Source organism: Rattus norvegicus, chromosome 8 (genome assembly GCF_021556685.1).
Source record: "Rattus norvegicus strain SHRSP/BbbUtx chromosome 8, alternate assembly SHRSP_T2T, whole genome shotgun sequence".
Taxonomy (NCBI): Eukaryota; Metazoa; Chordata; class Mammalia; order Rodentia; family Muridae; genus Rattus; species Rattus norvegicus.
In genome coordinates, this window is record NC_141541.1 from 118,261,191 (window position 1) to 118,284,696 (window position 23,506).

At 39.3% G+C, this 23,506-nt stretch overlaps 1 protein-coding gene and 1 long non-coding RNA gene across 15 annotated transcripts in view; one reads left to right on the plus strand and one right to left on the minus strand.

The window, feature by feature from the left end:
* Setd2 (SET domain containing 2, histone lysine methyltransferase) overlaps positions 1-23,506 on the plus strand; it is an 85,583-nt gene that overhangs the window by 8,046 nt on the left and 54,031 nt on the right. For 8 of the 13 annotated variants that reach the window (XR_015626713.1, XR_015626709.1, XR_015626711.1 and 5 more), the window contains 4 exon segments: positions 8,844-8,859; positions 11,176-15,473; positions 16,726-16,857; positions 19,561-19,689. Coding sequence is in view for 2 of the 13 variants with exons in the window: in NM_001401163.1 (NP_001388092.1) it covers positions 8,844-8,859; positions 11,176-15,473; positions 16,726-16,857; positions 19,561-19,689 (4,575 nt within the window). In the remaining 11 variants the exon portion in view is untranslated. 13 annotated transcript variants of the gene reach the window in all.
* Positions 984-8,176, minus strand: LOC148004359 (uncharacterized). Of its 2 annotated transcripts, none has more exons than XR_015628074.1 (3): positions 7,522-8,167; positions 6,754-7,473; positions 984-1,908 (listed from the first exon to the last, which is right to left on the minus strand). It is a non-coding gene; the product is annotated as an uncharacterized LOC148004359 (long non-coding RNA). The 2 variants fall into 2 exon arrangements; XR_015628073.1 differs by lacking the exon at positions 984-1,908 and adding an exon at positions 4,435-4,838 and having other exon boundaries at positions 5,051-7,473; positions 7,522-8,176.

The window sequence follows — 23,506 nt, forward strand, 5'->3', positions numbered from 1 at the left end:
TGTCACAGGCGCATTGTGTGTGTGGGTATTAGGGACTGAATGCAGGCCCTCTGGAGCGGTAACAGTGATTGACTGCTGAGCCATTTTCCAGCACTATGTAAGTATTTTCAAAGGCTTACCCACATGCGCGCGCGCGCGCGCGCACACACACACACACACACACACACACACACACACACACACACACACACACACACACACAGAGTTTTATGAGTTTTTCTTTAAAAAAATTTTTTTTTCCGGTATTGAAAACAAAGTTTGGGGCCTTATTTCATGCAGCACACTATATCATATATAGTTTTTTCTTTTCGTTTTTTTGGAGACAGGGTTTTTGTGTAGACCAGGATAGCTTTGAACTCAGAGATCTGCCTATCTCTGCCTCTCTAGTACTGGTATTAAAGGTATGTGTCATTTCCTCCCAGCCATTCCAAGTTCATAACTTGATTTTTCAGATGATTCGGATGGTTACTAAGAATAGAGCCTTACTGGCTTTGATCTCTTTCTTGTAGCTTTGCTGTTGACCTAAGATATTGTAGTGATGTACTAGAAAATTCAAGTACCATGATGAATGTTTTATATATAAGTTATATGTAAATATATATAGCTTTACAATAAGTATTATATGTTTACTTAAAGTTTTGCTGTATAGCCCTTGTTGGTCTGATATCCCAGGATTTACCAAAAATTATTAGTGCGTATGCATGAGTGCTGCAGAACATATGGGGAAACCATATGTTCACATTTTCAGGAGTGTATTTTCTTACATAGCTGGTTCCAGGGATTGAACTCAAGTTTTCAGGCCTGTGCACAAGTGCTTTTATCAGCAGGACCATCTCACCAGCCCCCAGGGTATTTACTTTCTTAATTTCACTGTTATGGGTTGATGAATTTAAAAAATGTTCAGTACAATTGCGTTACTAGAAAAAAATACAGATGTAGACATTGAGAGTTAGAAAGATGGCTCACAGGGTAAGTACAGAAGACTTGGGTTCAGGTTTCACATGACATTCACAACCATCTGAACTAGAGGATACAACACCTTCTGGCCTCCAAGGGCATCCATCAGGCACTCACATTTTGCACCTCTATTCAGGCAAGCAAAACATCCATATACAAAAAAATTTAAATTTAGACTGAAAATAATTGATCCACTGAACAGTTAAATATTGGTTGTGGTGATAGTAAAACATTCCTCACAGAATGAAATTGCATAAGCTGTATATACACAGAAATGAATTTTGAGTTCTGTGTTTAAAAAATAGTGACTCAAGATTTAGTCTAGTTAGCTATAATGTATGGCCTAGTTATCTTTAACTGTTGACTCAAGGTAGCCTAGAGTCATTTTAGAGAGGCGAGCCTTGATTTAGACCTGATCCTATTGGCATGTGAGCTTGACTATTAATAGTCCTTGTCCACTGTGGGTGGCACCATTCTTTGGGCAGTTGACCCTGGACTGTATAAGAAAAGTAGCTGAGCCTGAGGCTATAAGCAGTGCATCGAACAGTGTTCTTCCATGGTTTCTGCTTAAGTTCCTGACCCAACTTCTCAGAATGGTGGACGGTAACCTATAAATGTACATTGAATAAACTCTTTCCCCCTAAGTTGCTTTGGGTCATTGTTTTAACACAGCAACAAAAATCAAATTAGAATTTGGACCGACAATAGTTTCTTGGTTTCATAAATACTTAAGCTATTTGGTTACTGTTGGAGAGAGTTGTTGGGTAAACAGTTCAAGGATACTAATTTTTTTTTTTTTTTGGTAGCTTCCTGTGATTATTTCCTAATAAAGATCTTCAAAGAATACAAGTCTGATCATTGGTCAGGGTCACATTGTTATAAACTTTCTAAACTTTTAAGTTTCAATGTCACTATGTGATAAGCAGTGAGTCAACCTGCATTGCTCTGAAACTCAGTTAAATGTCCAGGGAAGGGGGTTGGGGATTTAGCTCAGTGGTAGAGCACTTGCCTAGCAAGCACAAGGCCCTGGGTTCGGTCCCCAGCTCCGGAAAAAAAAAAAAAAAAAAAAAAAAAAAAAGGAAAAAAAAATGTCCAGGGAAGAGTCCCTACTGATGATCTCCTGTTTGTTCTGTTCATACCTGTACCATTCTTTTACTCCTGTCTGTCTCTTATCTCAGTCTACATTTCTAGTTTGTCCTAAGTTACTTATTGTGTGTCTTATTTGTGCCAAAACCCCAAGGATTTAGGAAACGAACAAGATGTGTTTATTCGAATAGAGTGTAATTAAAGATTTTGTATGCATTACTCACTGAAATCATTAATAGCTTTCATGTATTAAACATTTTGTGCCAAGTGCCCTGTGGAGGGTGTTAGACACACTGTCTAGTAAGTTCAGTATTACTATTGGTTTTATATATCTCTTCCGTAGCCTCTATTTTTGGGGAATGACTCAGTTTAGAAAATATTAGAGTTTATTAAAATTTATTCTGATTTTTTAAAAAATATTTATGTACATAATGTTCTGCCTGCATATATTGCCTGCAGGCCAGAAGAGGGCACTAGATCTCATTACAGATGGTTTTGAGCCACCATGTGGTTGCCAGGAATTGAACTCAGGACCTCTGGAAGACTAACATCTGAGCCATCTCTTCTCCAGCTCCTGACTTATTTTTTTAATTGTTTGTTTTTGGGACAGAGTTTCTCTGTATAGCCCTGGCTGTCCTGGAACTGCATATGTAGACCAGACTGGCCTTGAACTCAGAATCTGGAGTGCCTCTTCCTCTTTCCAAGTGCTGAGATTAAAGGTTTGTGCCACCATGCCTGGGTGACTTGTTTGTTTGTTTGTTTGTTTTGGAGTCCCATGTAATCTAGGCTGGTTCCTAACTTACTGTACAGATGAGGATGACAATATCTCACCTTCCTGTGCCTGAGGTTGAAGCTTTGCTTTTGTGAGGCGGTGGGGCCTTGTTTCCTATATTCTGGTCTAGTGTTTGAGCTGGTGATTCTCCCACCTCTCTCTCCAGAGTGCTTGGACTACAGGCTACCAAAGGACAGTTTTATGTCTTTTCTTTTCAAGGACTCACCTTCCCTCACACTAAGTTTTTTTTTTCCTTTTGAATCTTCACAGTAAGTAATCCTAATCCCCAATGCTGGGATTAAAGGAATGCAGCCCTGCCATTGCCTGGCTGTAATTCTGTATTTCTGAGTGTTTGCCCGCACGTATGTATAGCACATGCATGTCTGGTGCCCACAGAAGACCTAAGGGGGCATCAGATGCCCAGTAACTGGGATGTAAGCTGTCATGTGGATGCTGGAAACTAATCTTTGAATGCAGGACTTTACAAGCTAATTTGCGGTCAATCATGGTGGTGTATACCTTTGATCCCGGTACTAGGGAGGCAGAAGCAGGCAGATACTTGACTTTGAGGCCTGTTTAGTCACATAAGGAGTTCCAGGCCAGTTAGGTCTACATAGTGAGAGACTCTGTCTTTAAAAAGATAGCTAATTTGTATAAAAGTCTTAATAATTAATCATCCCTTATTTTTGTCCTGTTTGATGAGGCTCAGGTTAAGTAATAAGACAGGAAGACTAGCATTTTAGTACTCAAATCAGGTAAAAGTGCACGATAGATACAATTTAAACATTACGTAGATAAACTTCTGTTCTTTAGTCTGGTTATAATAGCTATTTACCTCAGACTTGTGCTGATTTTGTTTGTTACATTGTAACTTGGCAGTCATAATGATGATAGCATATATGCGGTGAGTATCTATATCTATATATCTATATCTATCTGTGGTACCTCTGCATGCCAGGAGAGGTCATTGGTTCCCTGTATAGATGGTCGTAAGCTACCATGTGGTTGCTGGGAACTGAACACAGGACCTCTGGAACAGCCAGTGTTCTTTTTTTTTTTTTTTTTTTTTTTTGGTTCTATTTTTCGGAGCTGGGGACTGAACCCAGGGCCTTGCGCTTCCTAGGCAAGCGCTCTACCACTGAGCTAAATCCCCAACCCCAACAGCCAGTGTTCTTAACCACTGAGCCATCGCTCCAGCTCCCGCATATGCACCCGCATATGTGTCCTATTAAGTACTTATCAAGGTTTTACTTTAATCACATGAGATTTTAGGATGTATACCCATATTTATAGTTTTGGAAAAACATGTAATTTTAGTTCTATGTTTATTACAAATTTCTCCTGGGGTGTATGTATTTTTTTTTTCTATTTTACTTTGCTTGTTGTGTTTTGCCAGCATGTGTATTTATGTACTGCATATGTGCAGTGTCTGTGCAGGCCAGAAAAGTATGTCAACTACTCTGAGTTATTGACAGTTATGAATTGCCTTGTGGGTGTTGCCCCACTGTGTGTTTTTCAAATTAGGAACATTAAAGTGTTCTAACCTTTGTTTTCTTGAAGCAGGGTCTCACGTAGTACAGGTTGGCCTTGAACTCAGTATAATTGAATACGACCTTGAATTTCTTTTTTTTTTTGGTTCTTTTTTTCGGAGCTGGGGACCAAACCCAGGGCCTTGCGCTTCCTAGGTAAGCGTTCTACCACTGAGCTAAATCCCCAGCCCCGACCTTGAATTTCTGATTCAAGGTCTACCTCAAGTGTTAGGGCTCCAGGCATGCACTACCACACCTAGATTATTCAGTACTGGCTCTTAAACCCAGTTCTTTCATGCATGTTTGACAAAACATCTTGGTCCTCTTTCTGTCCTTGTCCCTCTTTTGAGTTAGGGTCTTTATATAACCCAAACTAGTTCTGAACTTTACTTATGTAACCAGAGATGGACTTTAACTTGTGATCCTTCTTCTACCAAGTGTTAGAATTACAGGTATACAGATACGTAACCATGCCTGGGTAGTTCGGGATAAGACTTTTTTTTTTTTTTTTTTTTTTTTTAAAGATTTATTTATTTATTATATATAAGTACACACTGTAGCTGTCTTCAGATACACCAGAAGAGGGCATCGGATCTCTTTGCAGATGGTTGTGAGCCACCATGTGGTTGCTGGGAATTGAACTCATAACCTCTGGAAGAGCAGTCGGGTGCTCTTAACCGCTGAGCCATCTCTCCAGCCCCAAGACTTTTGTTAATGTTTAGTTTGGTGTTGAGCTCTTGGGCTCAAGCATTCTACTTCAGCCTCCTAAATGACTGGAAATACAGGCCCATGTCATAGGGGCCAACTTTTATTTTGAAGTTTGACTGTCTTCCTCTCTTTGTAGCCCCTTCTTCCTTTTAAAAAAAAAAAGCTTTCGATATTATTATTGTATGTGCTCAGGGGGAGGTTGTGTGATGTGTGTATGGGTTTGCATCTCTTGTGACATGTATATGGTCAGAGGACGTGGCTGTGGAGTCAGTGTTTTCTGTCCTCCTCCCTGTGGGTTCCTGGCTGTTAAATCAAGCACCTTCATCTACTGAGCTGTTGTCTTTCAATGTAACCTGAATGTTTCCCAGTGATTCTGTAACTTAGGTGTTTTTGCTTCTAGCCGTTTTTAGGATTAAGGAATGAAACAAAACAAATAATGGCTTGTATAAGTATGGTTACAATACCTAGAAAATACCAGTTTAAATTTAAAAAGCCATACAAACACTCAAATGTGTAAGAAGGGTTTGGACATCAAGATGATAATAGGTTGGATTCAGGAGCTTTTGCTTGTTTGTAATTTTATAATTTTATCCTTTCTCTACCAATCTTAGATTATGATCGATTGGTTGATTGATTGATCAATCTAGACATGGTTATTCTGTGTAGCCGTAGCTGTCCTGAAACTCAATCTATAGACAGGCTGGCCTCAAACTTGAGATCTGCCTGCCTGTGGAGTGGAGTGCCAGGAGGATGGGTGTGGGAGGGGCGGTAACTTGGATGTAAAGTGAATTAAGTCATGGAAAGAAGGCATGTGCCACTACCACTTGGCTTCTTATTGTTAAAAGTGGTGCTTTGTTTATGGTAGACGGCCATTCTCAATTTTTTTGAAAAAAAAATTTTATGTGTATGTGTTTTTAACAGTGGTGAATTCTCTGAAACTGGAGTTACAGATGATTATTAGATGCCCAGGGTGTGTGTGTGTGTGGGGGGTGTTAGGGTCCTTTGCTCTTAACTACAGAGTCATCTTTGTAGCCCAGCTGATCAGCCTTTTTTGAGACAAAGTCTGGCTGGCCTGAAGCTTATATAGACCAGGCTGGTCTGGACCTCAGGTCAGTTTGCCTTTGAGTGCTGGGATTAAAGGCATGGGCCAACCACCATCTGGCTCTTTTTAAAAATCTTTTCTTTCTTAGATGTATTTATTTTTATATGTTTGATTATTTTGCTTTCATGTATGTATGTATGCATGTATGTATGTATGTATGTATGTATGTATGTATGTATGTATGTGTACTACTTGCATTCTTGGAGCTCATGGACTGAAGAGGGTGTTTTGATTGACTGGAACTCTGGAGCACAGATGGTTGTACACTACTATGTGGGTGCTGGGAGCTGAACCCAGTTCCTCTATAAGCAACAAGTGAGCTCAGCACTTTGAGCCGTCTCTCTCTCCAGCACTAGGTTTTGGTTTTTGAGACAGTTTTCTCTAAATAAGAACTTTGGTTGTCCTGGAACTCTTTGTAGACCGCGCTGGCCTTGAACTCACAGAGATCCACCTGCTTCTGCCTTCCAAGCTCTGGGATTAAAGGTGTGCTCAATCTACCACAGCTACAGCACCAGATTTTTTTTGTTGTTGTTGTTGTTCTTTTTTTCGGAGCTGGGGACCGAACCCAGGGCCTTGTGCTTGCTAGGCAAGCGCTCTACCACTGAGCTAAATCCCCAAACCCCAGATTTTTTTTTTTAGTGAGATTGATTTAAATTTTCCTTTGAGTGATTTGATTGTGCCTTATTTTTTTTTTTTAAGATCATGTTTCATGTAGTCCAGGTTGGCTTGAGCTTGTTATGTTGCCGAGGATGACTTTGTGAACTGATTTTCCCCTACCTTCCACCTCTCAAGTTTAGTAGTATTTGGTACCACACTTGTTTATGCAGTGCCAGCAGCGTACCCAAGGCTTTGTGTATGTAAGACAAGCACTCTACCAACTGAGCTAAATCTTTAGCCCTTTCCATTTGTTTTGTGACAGTATCTACTAAGTGACCCAGGCTAGCTTATAATTCTTGATTGACCTACCTCAGCTTCTTAAATGCTTACAGGTTAATCACTATACCCATCTAGCAGAAAAATCCTTCAATTAACTGTTGCCATTGATAGTGTATGTGCTTTTATGCCTGGCAAGATATTATATATGGGTGATAATATCCACCAGACAGTTGAAGTAAAGCAGTTCTAATTTATGTATATGAAATTTCAGTGATTTAAGACCCACTGAAAATAAAAACTCTTTATCTTTGACAATGTTTCAGATCTTTACTAATTTTTTTTTGTCTTGTGGTATTGCAGTATTCTGTCTGTAGGGATTGAATTTAGGGCCATTTGCATTTTAGGAAGCGCTCTGAGCTGTTATAACCTCGAGGGTCACTGTTCTGAGGCAGGTCTATGGAGCCCTGGTTGGTTATAACCTCGAGGGTCACTGTTCTGAGGCAGGTCTATGGAGCCCTGGTTGGTTGGCTTCCAGGTAACTATGAAACTGAGACTTGCCTTTACTCGGTCATGTTCCTGCTTCTGTTTCTCAAGTATTGGATCATAATGCGTGAACCACCATGCCTGCTCCTTCTCAGTCCTCTTAAATCTTTTTATTTTGACGTACAATGTACTAAGTTGTGCAGATTGGCCTAGAACTATGTTGCTCTTGTAGTTTTTGAACTTGAATCTTTTTCCTCAGTGTGCTGTATAGCTTAGATTACTGGCATTGTTCATCACAACTTGTCATTACTTCGTTCTAACTTCCATAAACACTGGTTAATGGGTCAAGTGAATTGCTATTTAGATCTATTTGGAGAGAGGAATTTTGTACATTTAAGGAGTGTTTAACCAATGTAGTTGTACTTGAGTTGCCACATAGCCCACAAAGCAATGTGCTTAAACTACAAATTCTTGTCATGCTCTTTCTAGCTTTTCTATGTAGGTAGTCTCCAGTATGCCTTGGTGCACTCGTGTGCACCAGACTTGGTGTTTGATTCTTCTTAGAAATGCACCTATAGGGGGTTGGGGATTTAGCTCAGTGGTAGAGCGCTTGCCTAGGAAGCGCAAGGCCCTGGGTTCGGTCCCCAGCTCCGAAAAAAAAAAGAACCAAAAAAAAAAAAAAAAAAGAAAAAAGAAAAAAAAGAAATGCACCTATACCTGCATGAAAAAAATTTTTTTTTTTTCATGAGAATCATGCCCACTGCCCCTTATTCCATTTAACTGTCGCCTTCTTTCTATCTCATTCTTTATACTTAGGCAATCGTGTATGAGTTTTCTTGTGGAAGAACTGTTCTGTTTTCATTTCTATCTTTGGTTTGGGGGTCACACCAAAAGTACATTCATTCAAACTAATCCTCTCTTTGGGATTCTTTGCACTCCTGGTCTTTTAAACCAAGTTGTTTCCTACTTTGCTGCTACATTGTATATATCTCAGTCTTTATATTTACTTCTTTATGTTGGGATTACTTTTGTAACAATTGTTTTTATATTTACTTCTTTATGTTGGGATTACTTTTGTAACAATTGTTTTTTTGTTTCTAGAAAATGTAAGCTCCTCAAGGTCAGATAACGCTTTACACTCTTGGTTTCTAGCACTTCGCCTAGTGGTTTGCACTATCTTTAGGAAATAGTTGCTACAAAAATGTAACTAGAACAGTGAAAAAGTGGACAGGCTTTATAAGTATTTGTTTTAATTAAAAGTTATATTTTGTTTTAAGTATTTATGATTCTTTTTATTCTTTTGCATGTTTTCTTGGCTGAATGGGAATAGAGAAGAAGAAAATGAGGTAAGTATAATTGAATTAGTCATTTAAGAAATGGCCTTTTAAGTTCATTTGTTATAACTGAAAATATTTAAAGTTAACTATCATTTTGATTGTGAAGTGAATAGTTTTAATCATAAATTTGATTATTTCGAGCTATAACTCATCCAAATGAGGAATATTGTATATAACAGGAAAGTCATTTTTATTTATTTTTATGTTCATTGGTGTTTTGCCTGCGTGTATGTCTGTGTGAGGGTGTCAGAAGCTCTGGAGCTGGAGTTAGCATACAGTTGTGAGCTGCCATGTGGTTGCAGGGAATTGAACCAGGGTTCTCTGGAAGAGCAGTCAGTGCTCTTAATTGCTTAGCCAGATCTCCAGCACCAAGAACTTTTAAACTTATAAGATTCAAGAAATTTAGAAAGGTGACAGAAGCTTGCAGTTATAGAATCAGTTTATGTATTAAGTTTCCATGTAATATTTAATTTGAAAAATAGATTGTTTCTTAGATATTTGAAAACCACTTCTATGCATATAATGAAATAGTGTAAAAGCTTTGTAGCTTTTCTTTTCTTTTTTTTTTTTTCTTTTTCAAGAAAGGGTTTTTCTATCTAGCCTTGGCTGACTTAGAACTGGTTTTGTAGACCAGGATGGCCTCAATCTCAGGGGTCATCAGTTCTGAGACCAAAGTAATGTGCCACTGTGCTCAGCTTTAAAACTAATTTTCTTTTTCTTTCTTTTTTTTAAACTCTTGTTGTCTTTTTTTTTTTTTTAAAGATTTATTTGTTTATTATATATAAGTACACTGTGGCTGTCTTCAGACACACCAGAAGAGGGCATCAGATCCCATTACAGATGGTTGTGAGTTACTATGTTGTTTGTGGGATTTGTCAGGGTATCTGGAAGAACAGTGAATGTTCTTAACTGCTGAGTCAGTCTACTACTTTCCAATTTTACCATATTCAGGAGGAAAATTGCTCTCTTAAATTGCCAAAGTAAATTAAATGACATTTATGTGAAAAATGTAGATGACGATTTTATTTTATTTGGTTTTGAAATAGGGTTTCTCTGTGTAACAGCCCTGGCTGTCCTGGAACTCACAGAGATCTACTTGCCCCAGTGCTAGGATTAATGTACCATCATACTCAGCTATGGGGCAAAATTTTAATTTGGACTCGTGTCTATGTCTTTAATGTAGGCTTGGGGTGGGCATGTGGTAGTGCACACCTTTAATGCTGGAAGGCAGAAGCAGACTTATTTATCTTTGAGCCCCTGGCCAGCTTGGGTGAAGTAGAGAGACCCTGTCTCAATATATGCTTGCGTTTACATCAATAGATTTTTTTTTTTCCTTCTTTTTTTCAGAGCTGGGGACCGAACCCAGGGCCTTGCACTTGCTAGGCAAGCACTCTACCACTGAGCTAAATCCCCAACCCCACATCAATAGATTTTAACAACCTAGGTTATGCCTTTAAATTCTGATCTTCACCATTCAAAAACTTTGGTGGTTTGAGAGATACTTTGTGAGATAATGGAGAAGACTTGGTAGTTATTTTTTGTTGTTCACATAGTAATATTAGAATAAATTAGCATTACCATGGTGTGTGCTGAGGCAGAGATGGTGGTGGTGGCTAAGGCAGAGTGTGGGCGTGCTGATCCCTACCTTAAAACAAAAATCACAGAGCACAAACAAGTGGGGTGTTTTTTTTGTTTTTTTTTTTTTGTTTTTTTTTTCTGCTTCATTTATTTTTTTGACCATGTACTCTACTGATTCTATGTGATGCTAGGAAACCCTTGGTCTATTTGATCTTTGGTGTTTCTTAGAATTATAACATAAAAGCTATTTTGTATATTGAGGTGTATTTACTTCCATGTATATGAGTATCCTTTACATATGGGGTTAAGGAAGTTCTTGTTGAAGATGCTACTTGAGCGGAGTGTGGTAGTGTATAGCTGCAGTCCCAGCATGGGGTAGGTGGAAGCGTGACCATTAGCATGAGCTCACAAGAACTGTGGGCTAAACAACACAAAGAGTTCCCTTCCAAAAAAAAGGAGGAAAATAAAAAAGGACCGTGAATCTAGAGGATAAGTGGCAAAAGTGGATAAAATTCTTTAATGTAGGGTAAAACAGAAAAAAATGTAGATAACCCTTGAAGCTGGGGATAGATACTTATTGATTTGTTACTTTATACTTATGCCTAAAATGTTTAAAAAAGAACAACTAAATTCCATTTGTAGCATAGTGAAAGTCATACTATTATTTTATTTCCTTGACGAACATTTTAAATTGTAATGACAATTTGAAAGTATTTGTTATAGTAGTAATTGTTTGTTCTTTTGTAGGCAAAGATTGAAAATGTGCAGAAAACAGGCTTCATCAAAGGACCAATATTCAAAGGTGTTGCTTCAAGTCGATTTTTGCCCAAAGGCACGAAGACAAAAGTTAATTTGGAGGAACAAGGACGGCAGAAGGTTTCATTCAGCTTCAGTCTTACAAAGAAAACTTTACAGAATAGATTTTTCACTGCACTTAGCAATGAAAAGCAAAGTGACTCTCCACACTCCCCAGCTACCCCTCAAGTAGACTCAAACCCTAAAGCTAAAATGGAAGCTGGAGATACTTTTCCTGCTACAGAAGAATCTTCGCCACCAAAATCAAGAGTGGAATTGGGCAGAATTCATTTTAAGAAACATCTGCTTCATGTGACATCCAGGCCACAGCTGGCTACAACTACAACAGTAGCATCTCTCCTTCCTCCCACAACACAGTTACCAGCAGTCATAGCAGAATCAACTGTAGATTCACCACCTTCATCTCCACCTCCACCTCCTCCCCCTCCCCAAGTCTCATCACCCTCACCACCAGCACCAATATCAGAGCCAGTGGCCTTGCCGCATCCCCCAGTAACAGCACTAATGACATCAACACCGGGACCTTTACCAGTAGATGTAGCAGTTAGAGCTCAGAAAGAGCCACCGATGAAAAGTGTACCAGAATCTTTAGAGTTGGATATGAAGCAAGATATTGTATCTAACAGTTTGGAAGAACACACAAATCAAACTTTGAAGGAACAAGCAGATAATGCCCTGCAAAAAGAAGATTCCCATATTGGGAAGGAAGAAGAGGTTTCAGATGGCTCTAAGATAAGCCTCAGTTCTAAAAAAGCAAGTTCTAAGAAGAAATCTTCACAATTTGAAGGTACATTTCTTGGTTCAGAATCTGATGAAGATTCTGTACGGACTTCCTCCAGTCAAAGATCACATGATTTAAAATCTTCAACAAGCATTGAGAAAGAAAGAGATTTTAAGAAGAGCTCAGCACCTTCAAAAAGTGAGGATTTGGGAAAATCATCAAGATCTAAAACAGAGAGAGATGATAAATACTTTAGCTACTCAAAACTTGAAAGAGACACTCGGTATGTATCTACTCGATGTAGGTCTGAAAGAGATCGAAGGCGAAGCCGATCTCGTTCTAGATCTGACAGAGTCTCTAGAACTAGTTTGTCTTATTCTCGGTCAGAAAGATCTCATTATTATGATTCTGAACGCCGTTACCATAGGAGTTCCCCTTATCGTGAGAGGACACGCTATTCTCGGCCATATACAGATAACAGGGCACGGGAGAGCTCAGACTCTGAAGACGAGTATAAGAAGACATATCCAAGGCGTACCTCAGCCCACTCCTACAGAGACCTAAGGACATCATCATCTTACTCTAAATTTGATCGGGACTGTAAAACTGAGACCTCTTACTTAGAAATGGAGAGAAGAGGAAAGTATTCTTCAAAACTAGAAAGAGAATCCAAACGGACTTCAGAGCATGAAGCCATAAAAAGATGTTGTTCTCCCCCAAATGAATTGGGATTCCGACGGGGATCATCATATTCCAAGCATGATAACAACAGTACTTCCCGTTATAAATCTGCCCTTTCAAAATCTATATCTAAGTCTGATAAATTTAAAAATTCTTTCTGTTGTACAGAATTAAATGAGGAAAACAAACAATCTCATTCTTTTAGTTTGCAGACGCCTTGTTCAAAAGGTAGTGAATTAAGAACAATTAATAAAATTCCTGAAAGAGAAAAGACTGGGTCTCCATCTCCATCAAATCAATTAAATGATTCACCTACTTTTAAAAAGCTAGATGAATCTCCTATTCTTAAGCCTGAATTTATAGGACATGATAGCCATGAGAGTATTAAAGAATTGGAGTTACCAAAAATGAAAAATGATCAATTGAGAAATTTTTGTTCCATTGAATTAAATGTAAACGGATCTCCAGAGACAGAAACTGATGTGGCAACATTTCGAACTTCTAAACCAGATGCTATCTCAATGACTTCTGATGATAGTGTGACTGGATCAGAGGTATCCCCTTTGATCAAGGGTTGCGTGCTTTCATCAAATGGATTTCAGAGTGTTGGTAGATGCAGAGAAAGGGATGCAGATGATGCTTGTAGGCAGCATAATAAATCAAAAAGTCCATTTAGGGAAACGGAACCTTTGTTGTCACCACACCATGATAAAGTCATGTCTTTGCCAGTTAAGACTATAGATTATTCCAAAACGTTAATTAAAGAGCCAGTTGATAAGAGACATTCTTGCTGCAAAACCAAAGATTCAGATAGATACTGTTCTCCAAATGAAAGCTCTGAAGCTGAAAATACTGAACCTTCAGTTAGGGAGATTTCTTCAAATTGCTTTGTGAATGTACATTTGGATTCCAAAACAGTTGTCTGTGATAATAGGGAGCTGACAGACCAGCACTCAGAATTTACGTGTGACGGATATAAGCAGAGCATTGGTAGCACTAGCTCGGCCTCTCTTAACCATTTTGATGACTTGTATGAGTCTGTAGGGAGTTCAGGTATTTCATCTCTCCAGAGTCTTCCATCAGGAATAAGATGTGAAGAGAACACGTCTCCAGCTCTAGACACAGTGCAGAGTAAAAAAGGTATAGATTTTTTAAAGTATGTAGGGAAAGAGACAGATGTTGTTAGTGCCCTTCCTGATTCAGGAAAAGCATTTTCTTCTTGGGAAAACAGGCATAATATGTTGTCTGGGCAGTCTTTGCAAGAGTCTCAAGAAGAAGGGAGTTCCACATTGCATGAGAGAAGAGGAAGATCAGAAGTCTCCTTAGATGAGGAAGAACAAAGGGGTCATACACATATTTCTGATGATTCGGAAGTTGTATTTCCTTATGATTTGAACTTAACCATGGAAGACAGTGATGGTGTAACTTACACCCTAAAATGTGACAGCAGTGGTAATGCTCCCGAGATTGTATCAACTGTCCATGGAGATTACTCTGCGTCTTCTGCAAGTTCAAGCGATGAGAGTGATTCAGAAGATACAGAGTCTGATGACAGCAGTATTCCGAGAAACCGTCTCCAGTCTGTTGTGGTTGTGCCAAAGAATTCTACTTTGCCCATGGAAGAGACAAGTCCCTGCTCTTCTCGGAGCAGTCAGAGCTACAGACATTATTCCGACCACTGGGAGGATGGGTTAGAGTCGAGGAGACATGCGTATGAGGAAAAGTTTGAGAGTATGGCAAGTAAAGGCTGTTCCCAAACTGAAAAGTTCTTTCTTCATAAAGGAACAGAGAGGAATCCAGAAACATCTTATTCACAATTCAGCAGGAAGATAGATAATCACCTGCCTGAAATTGCTCATTCTCAGAGTGATGGGGTTGATAGTACAAGTCATACAGACGTGAAGTCTGACTCTCTAGGTCACCTGAATTCAGAAGACGCAGTAAGAGCCAAAACGTCCAGGCCACAAGAGCTCCCAGTCTATTGTGATGACTTTGAAGACCTCCCAAATACGTCTCGGCAGCAGATGATTTTCTCCAATCGGCCAGATAGTAGTAGACTCGGAAAAGCCGAGCTGAGTTTTTCTTCCTCTTGTGACATTTCCCGAATGGATGGCTTGCACTCATCAGAAGAGCTCAGAAACCTAGGGTGGGACTTTTCCCAACAAGAAAGGCCCACCACCACATACCAGCAGCCTGACAGCAGCTATGGAACTTGTGGTACACACAAGTATCAACAGAGTGCCGAGCATTACGGTGGGACCCATGATTACTGGCAAGGCAATGGCTATTGGGATCCAAGGTCAGCAGGTAGACCTCCAGGAACTGGGGTTGTTTATGATCGAATCCAAGGGCAAGTACCAGATTCTCTAACAGATGATCGTGAAGAAGAGGAAAATTGGGATCAACGAAGTGGATCACATTTTTCAAGCCCATCCAATAAATTTTTCTTCCATCAGAAGGACAAGGGATCAGTGCAAGCACCAGAAATAAGCAGCAATTCAATTAAAGACTCTTTAGTTATAAACGAAAGGAAAGATTTTTCAAAAAACTTCGAAAAAAATGATATAAAAGAGCGAGGACCTCCTAAAAAACGAAGGCAAGAATTGGAGAGTGATTCTGAAAGTGATGGTGAGCTACAGGCTAGAAAGAAAGTTAGAGTGGAGATAGAACAGGGACAGTCGTCTGTGCCCCAGCACTCAGAGCTGGTGGGGCCTTCGTGTGCTATGGATGACTTCAGGGACCCGCAGCGGTGGAAAGAGTTTGCCAAGCTGGGGAAGATGCCTTGTTACTTTGATCTGATTGAAGAAAATGTTTATTTAACAGAAAGGTGAGCCTCACATAGTTTTTGTTTCTCTTTTGGAGAGAGAGTGGGGGGAAGGGGGTGGGTGGGATGAGTGATTGACTACAAAGTAGCTTCCCAGCAGTTTAGACTGAAATAAGATTGTGTGGTAAAATTTGGATAACAGAGTCTATGAAATGTCGTTTTCTATTTAGATTTACTAATAGATATCCTCCCACCTTTTTCATCTAAGAAAAAATGTCTAATTTTTTGTTTTTATAATTCCTGTGGCTTTAAAAAGTATAATTTAAGCTGACCTGGTTTCTCCTTTTTTTTTTTTTTTTTTTTTTTCTTTTTTTCTTTTTTTTTTTGGAGCTGGGGACCGAACCCAGGGCCTTGTACTTGCTAGGCAAGCGCTCTGCCACTGAGCTAAATCCCCAGCCCCCTGATTTCTCCTTTTAATTTATTCTTCTTTCATGTGATTTTAAAAAGTATAAGCTAGCCTTTTTCTTAATTCCATTTTCATGTGAAATTGTACCAGTGCCTGTAATATTTTCACATGTTTATTCCCAAATTACATTTTTATTGAGAAAATTTTGCTTCTGAAATCTGTACCAAATAATTATTTTTTTAGATTTTAGATTTTTTTTCCTGAGATTTATGTCTCACAATACTGTCTGCACTGGCCCAGAACTGCTTGGCTCTGTATCTTCCACCGTTGCCTCTTAAGCCAGTGCTCCAGGCACTCGCTAACCTTCCTGGCTCTGGATGGTCTATAGTCCTACTTCATTAAACTAATCCATTCTGTTTTTAAACAGATGTATACAAGTGTTACACTACTCAGGGATCCTGTAAAAGATTTGGTCGAGTTAAACACCGGCCCCCCTCCCTCCCTCTCTTTCTCTCTGAGGACTTGAACCTAGGGCCTATTTGTATGCTATTAGCATACAACCCAGCTAGCTCTGTCCCTCCATCTTTGTTTTCTGCAAGCCCTAATAAGGGTCTCCTATTATTCTGGCTGGACTTGGCTGCTTTAGGCCGGCTTTGAAGTTGGGTCCTTCCTTCTGGCTCCTAAGTAGCCCAGGCAGACAGCACCACACCTGGCTTACCAGCTTCTCCTTGGGGCGTGGGGGGGTGGAGAGGGTGAGGGGAGAGTCTTGCCAGACTGGCCTTGGACCCAGTGTGTTTTTGCCTTAAGTGTTGTCTTTTGAGTGATTAGGAAACAGCTTCAGTATTTATTTGATTGAATTATTGTCTTCAACCGACTTGTGTAACTAACTGTATGGAATTGTACCCATAGGAAGAAGAACAAATCCCATCGGGATATTAAGCGGATGCAGTGTGAGTGCACACCTCTTTCTAAAGATGAACGAGCTCAAGGTGAAGTTGCCTGTGGAGAGGATTGCCTTAATCGTCTCCTCATGATTGAATGGTAAGCAAGGTGGCCTGCTCCACTCCCACTCACCTCATGCAGTGTATGTGTTTAAAGATGAGAAATAATTAATGAAGTATATAATTTTAACCTTTTCACTATATGTAAATGAATATTCCCATGTTTAATAGAACACAGATACTAAGACAAATTTCTGCCGCATTGCTCATTAGGTTATAGCACCTGGCTCAGTGCTCTGTAGAACAGTTCTACTGCTAATAACTAAAAAAGTAACTGCTAGGTTTTTTCTCTTTTGCAATAGGATCTATAATATAGCACCAGCTGTCTTGGAACTCCATATTAGACCATATTAGGTCAGCCTGTATCTGTCTGCCTCTGCCTCCCAAGTGCTGGGATTAAGGCTTGTAAACCACCACAGTCAGCCTCTGCAACTACTTTTCTTTCATTCAGTGATGCTCGTGCCCTGAGAAGTAAATTGTGGTGATTTTAAACTTTGATGACATAAAACACTAAAACCTGAAAATTCAAAAGGTGAATCCCAGCACTCAGGAGGCAGAGGCAGGTGGATTTCTGAGTTCTAGGACAGCCAGGGAGGGCTTCATAGAGAAAAAAGCCAACCTTTTTACCCAGAAAAAGTATATATTGTTAAACACTGATCTTTCTTTAACCACTTTATGGTTGTTTTTATGATTTACTTGATTTTTTTTTTTTTTTTTTTTACTCTTTTGATTTCCCCCACCTGAGGCAGGATTTTTCCATGTATCTCTGGCTGTACTAAAATTCACTATGTAGACCAGGCTGGTCTTGAACTCAGGCATGCATCACTATTGCTTGGTAGTTTTTTTTTTTTTTTTTTTTAAACATAGAAATAAAAGCATATTATGTATACTTTTGTATAATCAGACCTAATCAGAACTGCATATACAGATCTAATTTTTTCTCTAGGTTCACTGTTTTCTATGCATAGTTGACCCATAGTAATTAATTTTCTGCTACTACAAACTTGATTGGTATAATTCATAAAATGCTAAATATCTCTGCATTAAGAACGTTTCCTTTGTTGTTAAGACAGGGTGTATAGTCTTGGCTGGTCTGCAGCTTGCTGTGCAGATCAGACGGGCCTAGATACCCACCTGCCTCTGTTGGATTGAAGAGAGAGTGCACTAGTGCCAGAGCTAAAAGTGCTTGGTAGTTATTTTTAGCTAATCTGATTCATGAGAAATTCCTCTGTGTTTTGTGTTTGTTGTGTATGGTGTCTCTGCCTGCATGTAAGTCTGTACACTAGGTGTACGTCTGGTGCCTGGCGCCCGGGAGCTAGAGTTGCAGATGGTTGTTAGCTGTCACATGTGTGCTCAGACTCGAACCCAGCTCCAGCCTGATTATTTTATCCTAGGAAAAAGTATTAGTCTAGACATGGTGGTGCACATTTTTTATCCCAACAGTCAGAGAAGAGGCCAGCCATAGAGAGTTTCAGGACAGCCAAGGCTATATAGTGAATAAAAATCTCCTTTTTTGATGTGTCAGTTCTGGTCTTATAGACCAGTCTGGCCAACAATTTACTATGTAGTCCAGGATGGCTTCAAACTCTGAGATTGCCTCTCTGTAATTCCTCAATGCTGGGTTATAGAGCGAGCTACCACTCTACTCCAGGGTTCCTTATTTTTAGTGTTAAGGAAGGTGGTTTTTCATAGCAAAGTTGAGCTTTTATTTTTGTTCCTGTTAAACAGTTTCACAAAAATAAAATACGCATATCAGAAAAATAAGAAAAATTACTTTTATTTCTATTTTTAATTTTGTGTTTGTGCGTGTATGCATGTGTATAGTTGACTGCAAAAGACCACATTGATGATTTGAATGGAATGTAAGAGGAAATGCACTTAAGTAAAATAAGATTAAGTTGTTAGTTGCCCAATGTGTGTTGAGATTCGAACCCAAATTCTCTGGAAGAACAGCGGGGCCATCTCTCCAGCCTGATTTTTTTTTTTTAATTTATTAATTTTACTTATATGAGTCTTCAGCCACACCAGAAGAGGACATCAGATCTCATTACAGATGGTTGAGCCACCATGTGGTTGCTGGGAATTGAACTCAGGACCTCTGGAAGAGCAGTCAGTGCTCCTAACCACTGAGCCATCTCTCCAGCCTTTGCAGCCTGATTTTTAACCTGGAAAAAAGCTTTTGTTGGAAAATGAATAACTGGACTGTGGAGATGGCTGAGTGGGTAAATGTCCTTGAAACCTGATGACCTGGGTCTTATATAGATAAAGGAAGGAGAGACCTGATTCCTGTGAGTTGTACTCTTAATTTCCACGTGCATGCAAGATGAATATGATTTAAAGAATATTAATAACTATATGATCAGAAGACATGCGTGGTAGCATACAAGCTTAATAAGGTTTATTGGTACAGCTTTTATAAGCAAATCCAATAATTGCCCATGTACTCAAAGATTTTATTTACAGATAAGAATTGTATTCAGACACCAGGAAGTGGCAGGCAGACCTTCCTCTTGATCATCAGTTAACTAGACTGTATTGCGGATTCACTCCCTCAGGAGCAAAGCAGTCATTGAGTTCTAGGGAATGCTTTTTACGTGATAACACTGAGGAAGGGTCATGGTTAGCCACACCTAAACTGTGCAGTGGGGATGAATTATTTGTTGTTATAGAACACATTCTGCTGAAGATGTTACAATTCTTTATGGTATTTAAAGAATTATCTTTTACCCATTTCTCATTTCAGTTCCTCTCGATGTCCAAATGGAGATTATTGTTCGAACAGACGGTTTCAGAGAAAACAGCACGCAGATGTAGAAGTCATACTTACAGAAAAGAAAGGCTGGGGCTTAAGGGCCGCCAAGGATCTTCCTTCGTAAGTTTGGTTTTCTATCACCTCTTGTTTCATATTTTGTGTTGTTGGATTTGCTTAGACATTTTGATAAATGATTTATTTCAATAATATTTAATAATACTCACTATGTAGAATGACTACTTGGTAACTAGCTTGTTAAATTGGTTTCTAGAAAATGAAGAAGAAAAAGTTCCATTTTGGTTTTTTGGCAGGTGTTTTTGTTTTTTTCTTCACAGTCTGTAAGCTATGATGAATGACTTGAGCCTTTTGTTTCACTGAATCTTCAAGCCTAAATTGTTAGTCCCTAGGTATTGCTATATTTCCCTTATTGCTATATTTCCATTCTTGGATGTCTTAGTAGTTAGTTAGATTCTGGTATTTAGACATTCTTCAATTAAAAGTGTGACTTGGGTGCACTGTCATTAGACTGTTTGGTACAATACAGCACATTTTAAGAGGGCAAGTAATCATTCTGGAGTGGTTTGACTCCTAAGCTCGAGTGAAGCTCTGACTCTAGGAGGTGGCCGAATTGGCTTTGAAGTATGTCTGTGTTTCATAAAACTTGTGTTAAATAGCTCCAGTGATCAGGGAGGACAATTAGGTTTTTGATGAGAGAGGAAAAGAAAGATCCTATATAAAGTATTTTTAGCAGTTACTGTAATTTACAAGATAGCCTGTATAGGAGTTGATACATTTCTTTGGTCAGAAAGAAGCATCTTCAGGTTTGTTTGTTTATTTATTTACTTTTTACTTTACATGTGTAGATGTTTTATCTCAGTGTGTCTGTGCAGCCCTTGTGTGCCGTGTGCCTGAAGATCCATTGGGTCCTGTGGAATTGGAATTACAGGTGGTTGTGAGCTGCTGTGTTGGTTGCTGGGAGTTGAACCTTGGTCCTCTGGGAGATTAGGCAATGTTCTTCCTTTTAGCTCCTTAAATATTGGTTGTAAAGATAGTAACTTAACTTTTAGGTTTAGCCATGAGTGACTAGGTTGCTATTACTAAGCTCTAACGTGGCTGTTACAAACATACATTTATTTGCTGTTTTTCTATGGGTACTTTTGAGGGTTGTTGTTCATGAGGGACAGAGTCTCATTGTGTAGCTCTGGTTGGAAGGGAACAAACAATAGACCATGCTGGCCTTAAGACTCACTGGGATCTGACTGCCTGTCTTATCCCAATTGCTGAAGTTAAATGTATGTGCCATCTCACTCGACTGAGATAGACTGATTTTGATTTTGCAAGGTGCAAGATGGTGTTTCTTTGAGTAGCCCTGGCTGTTCTGGAACTCACTTTGTAGACCAGGCTGGCCTCAAACTCCCAAGTAATGGGATCAAAGGTGTATACCACCACTGGCAACCTAATTTTTTTTTTTTTAAAAGAGAATTATTTTCAGTTGGTAGTGTAACTTTTAATATTAATATCTGATGAGCAAAACCAAATGGTTTATGTTTTGTTTTTGTTTGTGTCTGTGTGGGGGCCAGAGATAAGAAACCTGTGAGAATCGGTTCTTTCTTTCTACTGTGTATACATTTTAGGGATTGAACTCAGGTTCAGTAAGACTTGGCCACATTCTTTTTTTTTTTTTTTTGGAGCTGAGGACCGAACCCAGGGCCTTGCGCTTGCTAGGCAAGCGCTCTACCACTGGGCTAAATCCCCAACCCCTGGCCACATTCTTAAAATTGTTTCATTGGAGCTTAAAATTTGCAGGCAGGTTATTCAGTTCACACTGAGGAGTGATACATGAGGACGCATTTGTCTAGAAAGCCAATGGTGAGGTTGTCAGTGGTAATAAAACTTCAGAGAGTAAAGGAATGTGAAAAGAACCTGATATTTAATAACTTCGTAGAGCATGGGTAAATAACCAAGGAAATTACAATTAAGTGTATTAGCTGACAGAAGCCAGAGAGAGATTAATCACATTTACTTAGGGAATGCTACAGAGAAGTCACGAAAGAATGCAGTCAGAAAAAAGTATAGTTTTCTTTATAATACAGGATGTTCATTTTTTTTCCCCTTATAGTGATACTTTATAATTTAATCTAAATTTAAAGCTCTAAATTTGAAGAACAGCAAAGCCAGTTCTTTGGATGGTTTAAAAATGTCAGGCCCCAATGGGTATGGTGGCTCATGCATTTAATCCCAGCAATCTGGAGGCAGAGGCAGGCAGAACATTTCTAGGACAGCTAGGGATGCACGGAGAAAGTGCTTCAGTCTCTGTTCTATTGCTGTGAAGAGAACCATTACCAAGGCAACTCTTAGAATAGAAAGTATTTTTTTGGGTGCTTGCTTACAATTTCAGAGGCTAATTCATCATCCTAGTGGGGAGCATTGCAGCATGCAAGCACACGTGGTGCTGGAGAAGTTGCAGTGAGCTATTTTTGATCTGAAAGCAGCAGGAAAGAGAACCTGAGAGTGGCGTGGGCTTTTGAAACCTCAAAGCCCACCCCCAGTGATACACCTCCTTCATCAAGGCCACACTCCTGATCCTTCTAATCCTGTCAAAGAGCTCTACTCCCTAGTGATTCAGCTTCAAATATGGGGGCAGTTGTTATTCAGAGCACCACAGAAGCCTTATCTTAACAAAACAAAATTTTGGTGGTAGTGATATAGGTGCTGCATACAAACCTTTAATACCAGCAGGGCTTAAAGACAGAGCTGCATTGAGAAATAGATAGCACACCACTGACTAGAGAGATGGCTGAGTGGTCAAGAGCACTTGTGTTTGCAGAGGACTAGGGTTCAGTTCCCAGAACCCAAATGGCAGTTCACACCCATCCACAGCTCTTGTTTCAGGGCTCTGACATCAGTGAGCATTAGGCGTGCAGACGGTACACATATATGCATGCACAACACTTCTCACATACAAATAAAGGAGTCTGTCTGTCTGTCTGTATACAAAGATGTCAGATCTCTAGTTGACTCGTAAAAGAATTGATTATTCTTCTATTCCTTGGTCCAGGATTTATAATTTAACCAATTTTGAGCTCACTGATGTTTTTGTTATTATCCCTTTGGTGTTTTATGTCCATAACAGTTATCAGTTATTGGAACCTCTGCTGTATTTATACACAAGGTCTCCTGAATAACTTCCTCTGTAAGGGTAAAGTTTATCTTTCATTCTTACAGAGCATAGTTTTCTCAACCTTTATTCTAAACATTTTCTAAATGGCCTATAGTATGCTGTCAGTCTGAAAGCAGGCTGACACAGGATTTCCAGTTGGTTATAGAGGATATGCCATGTAAATGGCTATTAGTTTATGAAACATCATTGGAGTTGTTTGTGGAATGTCATTGTCCTTGCTCATAGCAGAGTGAGGCAACTAGTCATGTTGTCTTTAGGCCAATCCACATCTTAAAGCATGGTTGCTGCTTTACCCCTTTTCTACAGATAGTTTCTTCCTTTCTCTGTCTCTTTTTCCCCTTGCATATTTGTTTCTAGTGTGAAAAAAATAGAATTATCTTGGGTTACTCTTAGGAATATCTCTTTGCACAAATAAAAGTTCCTTCATTGCCATTTTGTACAGCTGTTTATGCAAATTCGTGATAGGTATTCTGGGTAGTAAGTATTCTGGACAGTGAGACCAGCCAGGAAGCCAGAGACCAGAGACAAACTTGGCTTTTGTCATCGTTAAAGAAATTGGAAAGTAAGGGCAGCAGAAGGGCTACTCTGTTTAAATTGCTTTAATTGTTACTAACAATTTTCAATATCATAGTTTCTTTAGAGCTCTTTACCAGCTGTGAATTACTGATTCCATATTTATAAGTCACATTTAAACTGGGTCTTGGTGGGGGGGTGCTGAAGGGAGTAACTTGGGGCCTTGCATAATGCCAAATGTAC